Raw genomic sequence first — 16651 nt, 5'->3', positions numbered from 1 at the left:
TTTTTTTGTTTTCCAGATTAATTTACCAATATCACAAAAACTTAATCCAGAGTATCCTGTTCAGTTCTAAACAAAAATGACCAAAGTGCTCACAGGAAAAAAATAAATGAGTAGGGTGAGAAAGAAAAAAATTGAAATTCAATGTACATGTACAAAATCCAAATGGATATTGACAAATATTAACAAGGGAAAATAAAAAATGATGTACTTGTACAGGTACATATATGCATGTATATGTAATAAACCATTGCAAACAAAATACATGTACATAGGGAAAAAGGTGATTTGCCCCCAAAATGTCAAGAAGTCCAAGTAGTTGTTGGGATCAAAACAAAACTTATGTTTGCATTCATTATCAATTACATGTAAGTAGGAAAATAGCCCCATTCCAGAAATATTACCTGTATGGCTGTATTTGACATTATATTCTATATTTTTGTTGTTTTGTTTTATCATGTAGGAAGTATGGTTTGAAAGCTGACAATCATCAACACATAATGACCATGAGGATAGCAAGCCAGACAGGGAACAGATGGCATATAGTGAGACTAATGGTTCCATTAATGAGGCATAGGAGAAAGATTAATAAAAAGCCACTGTGTTTTTCAATTATATTCCACACAGCCTAACACCATCATATCAATATGACATTGCTTGCATATCTTATACAGTGGCTGGTCTAGAGTGTATTAAATGCTTCAGTTGATGTGGTAATATCGAGTTGTTTTCCATAATGGTTGAATAATATTTCTAGAATTAAATCTGTACATCGTTTATTCAATCTCTGTTTATAATTAAAGGTCAAGTCCACCCCAACAAGAAGTTGATTCGAATTTATAAACTAAAATCCAATAAAACATTGTGTTGAAAATTTCATCACAATCGACATAAAATTAAATTTTCTGCATTTTATTCATTTGTTTTTCTTTATCTATTGAAAACAGCTCAGGCAAAATGGACTTGCCCTTTAACAACCATATGACATGGTTTTGGTAAAATTAGGTTGCTATCCATTAAAATAATGAAAGATGCTCTACTTCTAAAATTCAACCAAATGTCCTACATAAGTCATGTTCTGAACACTGTTCATGGCACTGTTCATAGTGGAGGAAATATGGCAATTTTTTTTTACTCCATGGTGGATATCAAAATGGTCTGAATACGAGAAGCTACCAATACGATGGCTATTTTGATAAAGTTCATAAGGTTGACCCAAGTTTGGCCTGTACAAATGAAGGCATCTTTGATGGGTGTGGGAACAAGGAATACTTCTGTTTGTCTCTCTGGTTCTTCCAAGGTAGAAAGTACATTGCCATACTTTCCCTGCAAAGCCCTATTCACGAAGCAATATATTTGACATTTTATTCTGGCTTGTTCTGAGTCCACCATCAAATACCAATAATGTAAAATGGTCATACAGTCTATCTTTTAGAAGCATTTTGCAACCATTCAATAATGCGAATTACATGAAAATTGAAATATTAAATCCAAGATTTCATTTCCAACTATACAAAAGTAGAGTAATTCATAAATATCTTTCCCTTTTACTTATTCCTTTTGAAAATTTGAACTTTTATATCTATTATATTTCATACTTCTCTCAGGAATGTTCTTATCCTCTCAATATTGCCATTCCAACAAGTCCATAAAAGCTTGAACAATTTTTGTAAACTGCAAATATTGTCCCATTTCATGATTGGGATTGTTTCGGGAAAATTGTTTTATACCACAAATAAAAATATGCATTTTTTTTTATTTCAGTAAGGGACACAACCAAACTTTGTACAAATATTTTTTGTTGTTATTTTTCTCATGAATCCAACAAAAATAAAAGACTATGGAAAATAAATTATTAAATCAAAATACCTGCAATGACTTTTCAAAATTACATGTACTTCTGCAAAGATTTCTCTATAAAGGTTGCAGAAATACATATATATGCAGTGTGAATGCAAATTACTATTACTTTTTTTTAATAGGCATGTTGTATAAAAAAAAAAAAAATGCACAGTCATTGCAAATCTTGTTGCTGGTTAACATCTACAAGATCTCATTTTGTTTAGACTTGTGTGAACATGGAAAATAATCATCATGTATTGTTTAGGCTTTGTTTTAATGGGCAGTTATGGAATACCAGACAAGAGCCTTTAAAGATTTCCAAAACGATCACAGACATCCAAATTTGGTTCTACTCCAGATGGTTACACTCTGTATAAACATTAAAGCCAAGTATGTTGTTTAATAAAGAAGCCCCCTGATTGTTGAGCCTGTCAAAACCTCAGTCTAGAGACCATGTTGAAACCATTACAAACCTAGACAACTGTCTGTGCAAATGTGAAAATGATGCACTGGTCGATTTGTAAATTGGTGATTTAATTGTCATCAGAGCATTCCATTCTTAAGATTTGTTTGGAATCTTTGAGTGGTGCTTTGCTTGTTAAGTCATCAAAGATGAGAATGTGTTTGTTTCATTGTACAGTGACAAAAGGGGCATTGAAATTCATATTTTTTTTATAATTAAACTTTGAGGTGCAACAAACATATATTTAAAGAGAAAATATTTCAAATCAAGGTCAATTTTTACCATATTATCATAAATCTCGAGCTGGTACATTAATGTAAACTTATCAATGTGAAATCATGAAATCTTCACCGAAAACCGATCATTCTTATGACCACTTTCACAGGAAAGCATATGTGGGACAAATGTATTAATTTTGAATGGAAAAATACCTGATATTTGATGGAATATTGCTGGAATAAAGACCCGACGGAAGTGATCGAATCTGTGCTTATTTTGCTTATTTCTCAACAATTACATGTACACAATTTCTTCCAGAATCCTTTGGCACATATTTTTTATTCATACAAACAGACACTTTGGGTGGTCATTATATTAGATTCTGTCAAAAGTCATTTTGAGATCGTTACCAAAACTGGAATTTATCTTTAATTCACATGTGTGTGTGTGTGTTTCCATGTATCGTTTCCACAGACCCATTTCATAAATTAAAACTTGTTATAATAACTTATTTGCAATAACTCTTTAAAGATACTGAAATCATTTGACTTGATTGGCTGATAGTAAAGTTACAGAAATTGTGCATTTATTACAAGAAGTCATCATGAAATAGATAACAGATTGCAGAGTTCAATATTACCGTAAGTAACGGTGTATTAACCGCACCCGTGTATTAACCGCACCCCCAACTTTGGACTAAAAAAAAAAAAAAAAAAAAATCTCATATTTACATGCATATTTGAGGTACGAAGAAACAAAATCTAAGTTTTTAAGATTTCAAAGTATCCAAAGAGATAACCGGTATGCGGAAATCTGCTGTTCTTGATCAATTCATCTACAAATGTTAGAAAGACGGTCCCGACAATATTGGCAACTTACACACTCACCTCACAGTCACAGTGTACACACACACAGCACTGCCATTACAATGCAAACTACGATACAGTACCAGTCATGCCAGTACATCTTATCAAATTATGATCTGTGTCTTTCCCAGCGTAGGAGGAAGAAACATTCACATTTCTTGCATCACAACCTCACAATCACTTTCAGAAATTTGATGTCTTAGCATGAATTTTGGATACGGGATTACAGGAAGGTTCAAGAAACAAAGAAATTGACATTTTTTCCAGTTGTTTTTTACGGCTTCGTGCCGTCTCTCTCATGCGTGGTTTACATGGTATCTTATGAAAAGCAAACAGGAAGGAAAAAAACCAAGCTGGCGCGAAACGGGACTTTGAATAGCGCCAGCTTAAGTCGCACTATAACCACATTACAACGCAATCAACTCTAGCTCAGCGGTGACAAAATATTACCGAGTATGCTTGGCATCTCTTTTAAATTAGCCAGGGAACTTCACTACTTTGAATCGAGAATAAAGTCAAAATTAGTGTCATGAAGGTGGGTGCGTTTGTTATGGACAACATTTACTTAAAATTGTAATAATCGCTTCCCTTTACCCGCGGCTCATACCCCTCTAAACGACATTGCCTGGGCGGCTACGCCCAGCCACTCGATGTGTTGTGAACTGGCAAACATCGTACATGTACGGGAGGGGTTACGGCGGGTTGGCTCAGACCCGTCACCGTGTATAAACCGCACCCCCGACTTTTGCTTCTATCCCGCCGAGAAAAAGGTGCGGTTAATACACCGTTACTTACGGTACTCTTTAAGGACTGTTTCATTGATTCAACCCAAAATGGAAAATATAGGCCTACTCTCTCTCTCTCTCTCTCTCATTTCCTACTTCTCAATTTCAAATTTTCATCCATATCTTTATTTAATTTCTCCTGAACCATTTCTATGTTGATATGATGTGTACATATCAAGATTTGATGAACATGATCTCTTCTTTTCTATTCCTTTCCTTCTGTTTTTTCTCCTTTTCCTCCCTTTTCCATTCTCTCCATTTACTTCCTTACACCTTCATGACTTCCATTTTCATTCGGCGAGTTTCCTTATTTCTTTTCACTCACCTACCACTACATACTTCCTTTTTTTTGCACTGACACTACTTTTTTTCTGAGATCAAATAGTTTACATAATAGCTTTGTGTATCATTTAGAAAATGTTACGATACTTTGCATGAAAACTTTATATAATTTGCATGTTTGTAAAATTCATCACAATTCAGCCTTTGTCTGCGATGATCTTTTAATAAACCATTTTATCTATCTATCTAGATCTATCTATCTATCTAATATACCTATTTATCTATCTATCTATTAATCTGTCTCTCTGTCTGTCTAAACTAACTAACTATAAACTATAACTACAAAATGAGGCTTAATAAGCTGCTATTACACTACTGAGCAAACAAGTAAACTTTCAATTATCATAAGATGGGAAAAGTGGAACAATTCTCACCTTCAACTGTCTATTCCTTGTATTACTTCCTCTGTACCATCCTGTACAAGAAAATAACAATAATATATGTAGATAATCAATACACATGCCGAAAGAAATCATCTGTGTTACTCCATCCCAGTAATGCACATAACATGTACCAGGTATAAATAAAGTACATCTCTTCTCCCCCCCCCCCACCATTTCCCCCTCCCTCCCCTCCCCACACATACAATCTCACATTTTACCATCATTTTCAATGGTCATTCTTTCAACTCCAACTTCCCAAGTGTTCCCTATAGTGGTAAACAATTAATGGTGAAGTGTAGAGACTTGTTTTAGAAGGGGCAACTTTACATAATTTCATGGTTGAAGTCTTTTCTTTTTTGCCCAAATGTATACTTTCTCCTGCTTCCTCAGTAGAGGAAAGTGAAGAAATACATTAAACAATCTATTTAAAAAAAAAAAGATTTTTAAAACAAGTGGAATGCCTCTGGCAGTCTCGCATGCATTACGCGATTTGATATAGCAGCAGTACTGACTTTGAAAACAGCTATTGAATAATCATTCACAAAAGAAAACACTCATATGATAATAAAATACTACGTGTATGTCCATTGACCCAACAAGACCCTTTGACCGTGATCATGTAAAATAAGATGTGTGCAAAACATACTTGATTACACTTATGTCTAGACGGGTCATGAACTACATGTGTAGATCCATAAACTTTCTTAGTTATGATATCAATTCAACAAATATCCCCAACATGGCTAAAGTTCATTGACCTTAAATTATTTATCTTGGCCATGTATTCCTGAAACGTGCACAGGATATTCAGGGATGCATGGTTACCCTATAAATGTCCAATTTTCATGAACTACATGTAGATCCATAAACTTTTATTAAAGTTATGACAAGACAAATACCCCAAACATTATCAAAGTTCATTGAACCTAAATGATCTTTGACCTTTGTCAAGTGACCTGAAACTCAAACAGGATGTTCAGGGATACTTAATTGCTCTTATGTCTATTAAAAGTTTCATGTACTAGATCCATAAAATTTTAAAGTTATGATGACAATTCCACAAATACCCAAACCATGGACTAAGTTCGTTGACCTTAACTGCCCTATGAGCTTGGTCATGTGACATTTCAAACACTTAACCTTGGTTAAGATTTCAATGTTGACGAGGCCTTCAGAAAAGCAGCGCCTATAGTCTCGCACTGCTAGGTAGGCGAGACAAAAATCAGTTTTCTTCTTGGAAAAGGTTGGGATAGTTCTTGCTGTAAAAAAAAAAACATGTAACATTGTCATTTTCAAGAAATATTTTCTTTCCCACATCCTTCCCTGTTGCATATTGAAAGGTAATCATTACCAGTATTGTAAAATAAAAAAAATAAAAAAAATAAAAACCACTTCCTTTCTTTGTAGCTCCACTACGCATGCAGTTTGAGCTTCTCAACTCAATTATACAGCAGTTCCATTTCATTGCTCTATATTTTTCTCTTTTAATTTAGGTTTTATTCAGAGTACTATTTCTCTTAAAATGTATTTTGACTGGGTTGTGCATGATGTAGCATTAACAATGGTTTAGAGCAAAGTGAAATGACATTAGATTCTTACCTGCACTTTCCTCTACAATCTGCAGAGTATCACCAACACTAAGAGCTAGTTCATGGGGGCCAGATCCAATGAAATTGTAGATGGCTAAAAAAGGGTTGCAAAAAAAAGATTGAAGAGAGAAGAAAAGAATATTAAATATAATTGGCTGGAAATATATTGTTAAAAAGTGTGGCATACTTTCGAAAACCGTTCATAATCATAGAAAAATCAATGGCTAGAACATAGGCCTACTGTATATAATAACCTACTGTTCAGGAAAGGGATTGTATGTACATGGAAACGTTGTTTGGACATCTGAGTTCTGGTATAAATGTATGTACATGTAGTCCAAAATGTATAGATTCACTGTTCCACTACTACATTCAACTGTTATACATGTATGATGGATCAAATGTTTAAACTGGATTTTAGTCAGGATCCAAGCCGCCCCCCCCCCCATTTTTTTTTCAGAGGGGGGTATAAATCTTTGTACACAGAATAAAACAGAAACATGTATACATTGAGTTTATGGATTATCTCCTCTTCTTTTAATGTAGGTTCTAGGTATGTACACATACATTAATTGTCAATATCAAGGGAAAGAATTACATTGTACATTATGGAAGATGCCATTCACTGCAATGTTATTTTTTTTGCCTGATAACTGGGTTTATTTATAGTTGGTCTGATGCCAATTCATCCAATTACCAACTCATCTACTATCATTTGGTCTACCATCAGTTCCTCCATTATCCACATTGTCTAATTGCTATTTTGTCCACTCACAATTTCATCTAATATCCAGTTGGTCCAAAAGCTATTTAGTCCATATACCATTTGGTCTATTTGGACTTAGTGTTAATTGGGCAAAATAAATGAAAATAAAATGGATATTAGACCAACTGGTTATGAGACGAAGTGGAAATAGATGAGTTGGTGATTAGACGAAGTGGTTATTAGACCAAATGGTTAGTGGCTCGAATGGATGGAATAGCATTAGACTAAAATGAAGGTAGATCATGTGGACGAGTTGGCAGTAAACAAATTGGCAATTCACCATTACATGTTGGTTCCTGAAAAACTTTGATCCCACATCAATCAATGACAACCCATAAATACATGTAGTCTTAGAACTGTAGGTACATGTTACATAACTCATCAGAGTATGAAAACCATGACAAGAATTTACCCAACACTCTAGATACAAGTACATATGTAACACACAGTGCAGGAAAGATAAGACACAGACCTAATTATGCACTAACATTTCGCATTTATCTACATCTTGTAAAAACAAAAGCTTTGCAAATAAACTTTGACTAGCAAGACAGTACTGTACTGTACATGTACATTCATGTATTGTGAGGGCATACATGTATTGTATACTATGTACAAAGCTGTTTTGCACAGACTAGACTAGAGCCAAAAATGTGGATGACAGTTGGTCATTCTGAGTTTCCAAATAGGTCTACAGCTTTCAATAAAGAGTAGGCACCCGGTGTACTACAGCAAAACATTACAAAACCTATAGCACATTTTTTTGTACATACGTAGGGCTATAGATACACATGTACATTAAAGGCAATGGACACTACGTTCCAGTCTGACCTACCAGGACTTTTGATGGGGTTTTTTTTTGTTCATTTGTACATGTAGTTGTACTGTATGCCTCATAAACTACAGCATATATGTAAAACATCATAGGAAATAAATGTACATCCAATATTAGGGTATTTTTTTGTTTGTTTTCTTCATTTGTACGTTTGACACTAACCAAAACCATTTCTATTGTGAAGACAAGATTCCAAACCCTGTCTTACATGAGTATGTTTTTCACACTACAGAAATTTTCCTGAGGGGGAGGGGCCTTAGCCCCAGCTTATTAGCCCACTTCATTTCCACACTACGTTTGACCAAAGTGGGCTAGCATTGGGAAACAGTACAGTACTTGGCCCTGCTAAAAAAGCAGGGTTATCCGGCTTATTACGGTGCTAAGAACTGCATTCTGAAACCAAACCGAGCTAAGGAAAAGTGGAGCTACATGTACATTGTAAGCATTAGCCAATCAGAGAAGTCAAAATTGCATGTTAATCACACGCTATGTGGTGAATTCATCGATATTCATAAGCTGTGTGAAAGTCCAGTGTTAAGGTGATAACCCGGCTAAGCAAATGAAAAAAAAAAAGTATTGGGTTTAGGATAGTCCCGGGGTTAAGAAAATGCAGTGTGAAAACCAGATCTGTGTCAGCCACAGTAAAGACTCTGTAATATGCAGTATGCACTACATCATGTGCATTGCGAAAACCAAGGGTCTGTCCTTACAGACTAATACAGGCCTACAATCATCATGAACACACATCTTTAATCTGTCATAGACTCCATTCTCATTATACTTTCTAAAACTACTTTACTGGAAATCGGTTCGGGAAACCAGTTTGTAAGATCACTTCGCAAGCATTACCATTGGATCAACCGAAATTGCTTTTCAAAACCACTTCCCGTAAAGTGGCCTTGTTGCTATGGGAACGCTCTCAGTGGGAGTGACATGTTTCACGTGAAATTTGAAGCAGCAGTGTTGACATTCTACACAAATCGTGAGGAGAACCAGTCTAACAAAGCAAAGCGATCTTCAAAACTACATCATGCAGTGGTTTTCCGAACTGGTCTGGAAGATCGCTTCACAGACTGCTACAACCATTCTTATTACAAGTTAAACTACAGGAGTTTCCACTAAACTAATTTTAGGGTGGTAATGAGAAAGGGGTCATATACATGTAGGGCCTATAGAAAAGTGAATGTTTATAGTCTCAATCATCACATCAATCTGGTGAGTAAACTATTGAGGGTGAATGCAATCACTAACACTTCATCTATTCATGACTCACTGTAAAACACACACAAACAATTTACAGTAGGCCTGTCCTAAGGAAAGAAATGGACCTCTATACATGCAGCTCCATAAGAACTTACATGTACATGTAGAGCTACTTAATGTAGATCCTTGGACATAGCAGCCACAGCTTGGAATTCATAATTTCTCTGTAACCAATTTTAATTTTAGTTGTAGGGCCTACTGTACATACATGTCCAACTACTCCAAGATTCTTCATTTTGTAACATGAAACTTAGTGAGTTAAGACAAGTGATAGACGTGAACTTGATAAGTTTGATACCATCATATTGGTATTCAATTTCAGCGCATGCACTGACTTAATACACTGTACAATATATTTTTCACAACTTACACATTATATACCAAACAAATTTGCATCATTTTAGCATACAGGTATCATCATAATCTCTGCCATAACAGTACAGTATGTAAACAATATACATGTACTACACATGGAATTGGAAATGTAACTATGTAAGGTGGTCTGATGTCCACCAGTCTCATCGCCTACATGTACACCCTGCACTTTTAAGTGATTCGATGACATTTGCTCCGGCGAAAACTGCTCCGCTCTCATAATTCCACAAACTAATTGAATGTCCAAATTCCACCCTGGACCGTTTTACACTATACCCCACCCTAAATCTAAGTTACCTAGCATACATGTATACCGGTATGTAAAACCCTATTGCAGCCTTACATTACAAAATTAAGCCAGAGCAATTGTCGCAGGAGCAAATGTCGTGTCACCTGTTTTTAAAAGTACATGTCCATTGCTCCGGTGTTAAGACGCATATTATTATGTAGGGCCTACATGTAGTTGATTATGATACAGGTCCAGGGTTGGCAATTTTCTTGGAAAAACCAGTATTGAGGTGGACATGGTATGTGGTTTTAATAGAGATATGAACCTGTAGTCAAAAACATTTTCAGGGGGACCCTTTTTTGTTTGCAATATTGTTCTTATTGTTAAAATCATACCATACAGTTATTATAATTGATCAAATGACAAACCTTTAGCCTACAGTATATTATTCCGCCTACGTGTACTTACACTGCACATCATCCTTGTTTCATCCACTTCCCCAGCAGTTTACTGTTTACCACACACCAGACTGGGAAAGGTTCAAGCAGGAAAAAAGTGCTTCCTGCTATGGAAAACCACATTGCAGCCAAATTTAAGAAAAACACATTGTATATTTACAGTATAAAATTAGGCCTATATTCCTGCCTTTTCATGTATAAAATACACATTCATCATTACCCTATTTGATAAATCATTCTAAACTACGAAAATATCAATCTACAAATTATAATACAAGCATCTATAATGTTATTTCATTTTATATTTCAATGCAATTCAAGAAAAACATACTGTAACATACATGTACCTACTTTGGATTCTTTAGATAACATTAAATAATTTCTAAAATTCTTACTCTTTATACTGTAGGTATGCAGTGGATGTAGCCTATATGTAGGCCTACATGTAAATGCACATGTAGACTGTAGAGCTGCCAAACATTAATAATTTTACAAAATTAAGGTCGGGGCACATGGAAAATACATCGGCCTTGCAATCTTTTTTTTATTGTAAAATTCAAACATTCTTGTACTTTCAAAATTACAAAAACTCTCACAGAGATAGTAAGAGGGTTGCAGGGATCTTTGCAAACTAAACACAAAATTTTAAAAAAAAATCAAGGCAATGCATACACGAAGATATCTTTTACTGCAGGATAATAATTCATTATTTTGGCACTTGAACAGGTTCCAGCCTTTTACAGGTATTTTTTTTAGTCAGGCAGGTGTGAATGCATCAGCAGAGGAGACTTGAGCATCACCTACATGTACATGTAGCAGATTTTATAAAGATTATCAACTGAGAGATTTATGTCATGGCAACGGAAGATAAACAAAAACACAGTATCAACAACACCAAAAGTAACCCGAGATCCAGGACCTCCTAGTATTTAACAGGCCGCTATTAATAACTTTTGGCTCAAGATGAGGAGTACCGTATGTACATGGTCTATCATCCCCAAATACAGGTAGATGAATATGCGATTGATACTCATACTCAATTACTGGTTTAAAGGGCTTCGTCATATTTCCAATTTGGCAACAAACCAATTGGTCTATCACTAAAAAGTTTATGATTTCAGAAATGTCAGTGCCTTTATGTACATGTATGTGTATTGTTCTCATTTTTCAGCCAGTCAGTACAAGACTTAGAATGGTACATGTACATGTGTACCGCTTTTTATCTTTTATTGAAAATTTTTTTATCATATTGTTAATACGACCCAAAGTAACCCTCTTTCAAACCAGTCTCTTAACCCTATCTAGGCCATGGTATTTTGGGAGATCATATGGCGGGTGGGGGCCTCCCATGCCCCCCTAGAGATCTCTGCCATCGATTGCGCAATCGCACCAAAAATTGGCAAGCACGTTGTCTGCGACATACATGAAATCTACAAAATTCTATATTTATTTGTTTCATGCAAATTGCTATTAATCGATTATGCTACTAATTTATGCATAATTATTAATACATGCAAAATCATACTTTTTCCTCTAACTCCCTAAATGAAGCTTCAAATGTCCTAAATTTTTTTCCTAACTTTGTGTTGTTCATAGTAAATGTATGTGATAAAAAATTACGATATCAGATATTACTTACAAAATGTTGCATAATTTTGGAACCGCATACCCGGGTGTCGCAAATTTGGTCTCAAAAGATGCGCGAAAAGTCAGCGAGTGGTGAGGTCAAAAAATTTGCACAACGAAAATATTGCGTAAATCATTGAGGGGGCCTCGGAGCCCCCCCCCCCCCCCCCCCCCGCCCTAGAAAGGGTTAAACAGTCAAAATCATGATGCAGAATATAGAATGCTCATCTGTTGAAATTTCAAAATATCATTGAGAATTGAGATCATGAATATTCACACACAAAAATATTCCAATCAATTATTGCCTATTAGGTCAGCAGGTGTGAGTTTTCCTTTAAAGAACGAAACAGGTAATTCCCCCTCCCAAGACCATTCTAGGCCTGTCCACACTCTGACGGATATTCCTTATTTGTCACACCTACTGAATCCAGTTATAGACTAATGAATAGTTCCTGTACTTAATTCCATGAGTACTGGAGAAGCACTAAGTACCCGTGAAAGACATGCATGCACCCAAATCAAACTAGGAGATGGGCTTTTTACACACATTTACATATACAGCCACAATCACATCATTTTGATTGAATAAAAAAATTCTGTATTATCTGATACAAACACAACCATAAAGACCACAAATATCTTATTGTCATTCCATTGCAATTCTTTTCAAATATGCACCATGATATCAAATAAATACCATGAAATGAAGAATATTATTAATTAAGTGGAACATTTTTTCTCGTTATTTGAAACAGTTCTGTTCTTCCATACATTTACCAAAAGGGATATTTGCACAAAAATAACTTAAACTAATGTCTTCATTCAAGATTGCTATGGTCACTATTAAACAATAATTTACGGTAAGTCAATATGTCTGAGGCCATGCACAGAATGAGAATTCAAAATGATACAAGCAAGAATACTTTTTTTCAGGATTCTGCTTAAAACGAATTAAATGAATAGTCATGAATATTGTATTAATAATTTGCAATAATAAATGAACTTTTTTTACAGTATCTGAGGCCTAAATAGTATTAACACACAGTACATCAGGATAAAGTTTAACAATGCTTTTTCTACTAAGATACTGTTTAGATACATGTACATGTAGCTAGGCTTTAACAGTCTGGCCAACTGGACTCACCAAGTGAGGAAATAACACTCACCGGATGAAGTAATACTAAACTGTCTAAAAATCAGGCAGCTGGACATGGTAAGCAAGCGAAAACATGACGCTGAGTTAATGACTAGATAGGATTGAATGCTTCTTATCTTGATTCAAACATGCATATTTATATCAGTTCAGATGTGCCAAGAAGTAAATAATCATATTTTTATCATATAAGAAAATATGAAATTTAATTTGTCTATCAATTTTATGAACTTTTAGCTCAACTAAAATTCATGCAAGCTGGAGAAGTCTTCTTAGAAACTTTTTTGAAGGATAGGTGTACGTACAATATGTCTGAGCTGCATTAACCTTGAGGCTTGAGTGAAACGAAGGTTTGAAAAAAAAGTTTGAACACACACTACACTGTCTTTTTATTGAAACATAAAAATAGGGTTGAAAGCACAGGGCTTTTTCATTACATGTAGGCCTGCTTTACAAATCTTAGAGTTATTGGTGGTGCCATAATTTTGTAAGAAATCTTAAGGGGCTATCTACATTGTAGATATACATGTACTTTCATGCGGAGGGGGGTCACATACTTAGACATTCCATTCAGACTGACTTGTTTGCTTAATTTTTTTTATCCATGATCCAGACTGGAAATAAGCCGAGTTTTAGCAGGGGTAAACATTCACATGCGCCAAGATAACGACATCCAGAAAATCCTCATCATCCGTAAAACAAGGCTCGACATTAGCGGTGGCCCGGTGGCCCGGGGCCACCAAAAATTCATCTCGGGCAACCATTATTGAAAAAATGTTAAGTTTTGGTGGCCCGAATCGGGCAACCAATAATTTTCAAAGTAGCGCAATTTTTCTCCCGATTTTGCATGTATTTATCAACTTTCTACAGTTCAAATTGCAAGCCAATTCGTCATGCGCCTTTTTTGTTAATCTACACACAAATACACACACACAAAGATTGCATAGTCATGACAGTACGTAGGCCTACTACCGCTAGCATGTACAGAAACTATTATTCAGCCGGCCGCGCCGGCTGTCTGGCTGAGCTTTGCGTGCATGAAACCACTGCAGCTAGCTGTGCGCTAGCAGACTATTCAGACTCAGGGAGCTGCGATACGAAATGTTACTGCTAAGAAATCTTCCTCAGAACTCTTAAAATCTACGTCAAAGTCACATTTTACACCAATGAAATGCCCTTCTACAGTCCGTATTACTGAAACCTGATTATCTGCAAGCATTAAAAGGAGGAATTATGACCTCTCTTTTGACTCAAAAAGACCGATTTCCAAATGCATTAATACACATAAAACACATAGGTGAGTACATCACAGTCCCGTATGTGCATTTGTATGTATGTTGATATTTGGTTTATTTCGAAGCTGTGCCTCTTCTAGCCAAAAATAAATAGGCAGCTTCTTTCTTTCTTGTTTACAAATGACTTCTTAAACCACTCTTAAGGAAGTAAATACTTTGGGAAGGCATTTCATTGATATGAAATGTGAATTTTTCCATCATTTTGTCAAATATAGGGAAGGAATTTTCTCACTATTTTTTCCAGATAATTTTTGCCGTTTTCTCATTTTTTTCTTTCATTTTTTTTTACAGTGATTAAACCATTTATACCCCTTCCCATTGAATATGCCTGATTAAAGAACATGTTTCTACTGAATAATAATAATAATTTTCCCCATTTTTTGATAATTTTGTCTTATTCATTTTTCTTACAAAGTTACATTTTCTTTTGTTCTCAAATGTTTTTTTCCTGTTCTTTGTTTTTTCTTCATTTTTTCTTTTGTTTTATTTCACTTATTCATTTTTTACAATTTTTTATTCTTTTTTCAGTATACTATTCTAAAAATGATTTTTTTTTATTTCCACCTTTTACACATTGTTCTATAAATTCTGCAGCATATTTTTCTGTGATTTTCTCCTGCTATAATATGGTGGAAAAGAGAAAATAAACTGGATTTGGGGCCTGCATAATCTAGGTTTTATGATCAAAAAGGAAGAAAGGAAAAATAATTGTTTTGTAAATCTGAGTTTGCTATATGCACTATTTATTTACTTTACCATTATGAGTGTGTGTCGACACGGAGATTAAAAATCCACAACCTGGGAACAATACAATTCTTTTATTCTCTTTCAATCATTTCATATTTACAATGATAGAACAATTTATATATTACCACAAAATAAGCAAAGTAAAATAACAGCAAGCACGATTTACATACAAGATGTACAAAGAATAGTATGGTACGTGTGACTGCAGAATATTTCACTTTGTTTTATTCATTTTAAATTACTGTTTTTCTTTATATTTTTCGGGCCACCAAACTTTACTAATGGGCCACCAAAAAAAAACTATTTGAAGGTTTTGGTGGCCCGAACGGGCCACCACCAAAAAAAGTTAATGTGGAGCCTTGCGTAAAAGTACAGTCCACCACCAGGCTGGTGTATCATCGAACACGCCTGTGCATTTCATTTCTTTGATGTTTCGAATCAGCGACTTCAAATTTACCCATTATTACGTCGCCATTCTGGAAGTGTGGCATTCTTTCTTATTGTAGCAATTTTTGTGAGAGGATTTGTAAATTTTTATTGTAGACAGACCTAGATCGACTACTGACTAACAGTTTCATCTCATCTGCATGATCTGATTTGGGTAAAAAGCTATTGGTTGAATGAGATGAGAAAGCTAAGGTATAAAACAGCATTTCTCATTGACAGCCACATTTAGATCTAGATAGATCTAAAAAAAATATATATCATTATTGGCAATAGGTGTGTCATACACTGCAGTGTCTACAAAGATAAAATGAAGATAAATGGTAGTCTAAGTCTAATGTTAGATCTAGATGCAAATTCAATCATTCATTAAGCCTTTAAGGTTATGATTTCAACAAATTAACTAAACTAAAGAGTAGGCTAAAGTCAGTAATAATTAGTAAAGAAGTAATTGATTAAGTCTTTTAAAATTACTCCAACTGAGTCCAAGCTAAAATATTTTAGTTTCTCAAAATTCAAAGTACTTGGGTATCCATAATATTTTCAGCTCAGCAGAGCTGAGCAGAGGCTGGTCTGGTCGGCGGTAAGCGCCAGTCGCCCCGTCCCCGGCTCTGCTGCACCGAATGGGCAATGGCCAATGACCCTTGTCTGCTGAATTTCGTCTCCTCCCAAGCGAAATTCAATAGAAAAAAATCTGAAATGTGCGATAACTGTATAAAATACTTACCAACAGCATACTTTGCCTCCTTTGTTGGAACCCACCCCGTCATTGTGTCATGCATATATTCCAATTTACTAGCAAAGAAGAGAAAATCTGCTTCCAAACACCGTCTCAGCGCGCCGGTTGATGCTCCTCTCACTTCACCGAACCTCTCCCGACGTCGCCATGTTTGATGAGTGATCCGCAAGTCAAGCTAGTCATGTGATTGGAATTTATCCAATCACTCATGCGGAATCCCACACATTATTGAAGG

General features: G+C 35.2%; 1 protein-coding gene across 9 annotated transcripts in view; it reads right to left on the bottom strand.

Moving 5' to 3' along the window:
• LOC121425592 (dedicator of cytokinesis protein 1-like) overlaps nucleotides 1–16645 on the bottom strand; it is a 105807-nt gene extending 89162 nt beyond the window's left edge. For 3 of the 9 annotated variants that reach the window (XM_041621696.1, XM_041621695.1, XM_041621697.1), the window contains exons 1-3: nucleotides 16405–16644; nucleotides 6497–6580; nucleotides 4889–4929 (exon numbers count right to left, since the gene is read on the bottom strand). In XM_041621696.1, the coding sequence (XP_041477630.1) occupies nucleotides 4889–4929; nucleotides 6497–6580; nucleotides 16405–16459 (180 nt within the window). In that variant the 5' untranslated portion in view covers nucleotides 16460–16644. Of the gene's footprint in view, nucleotides 1–4888; nucleotides 4930–6496; nucleotides 6581–16404 lie in introns of all 9 variants that reach the window. The other 6 variants (XM_041621699.1, XM_041621700.1, XM_041621694.1 and 3 more) reach the window with 5 other exon arrangements.
• Nucleotides 16646–16651: the final 6 nt, after the last annotated feature.

This window comes from Lytechinus variegatus, chromosome 12 (genome assembly GCF_018143015.1).
Source record: "Lytechinus variegatus isolate NC3 chromosome 12, Lvar_3.0, whole genome shotgun sequence".
Lineage (NCBI taxonomy): Eukaryota > Metazoa > Echinodermata > Echinoidea > Temnopleuroida > Toxopneustidae > Lytechinus > Lytechinus variegatus.
The sequence above is the reverse complement of the archived record's forward strand: the minus strand, read 5'-3'. Positions and strand labels throughout refer to the sequence as shown.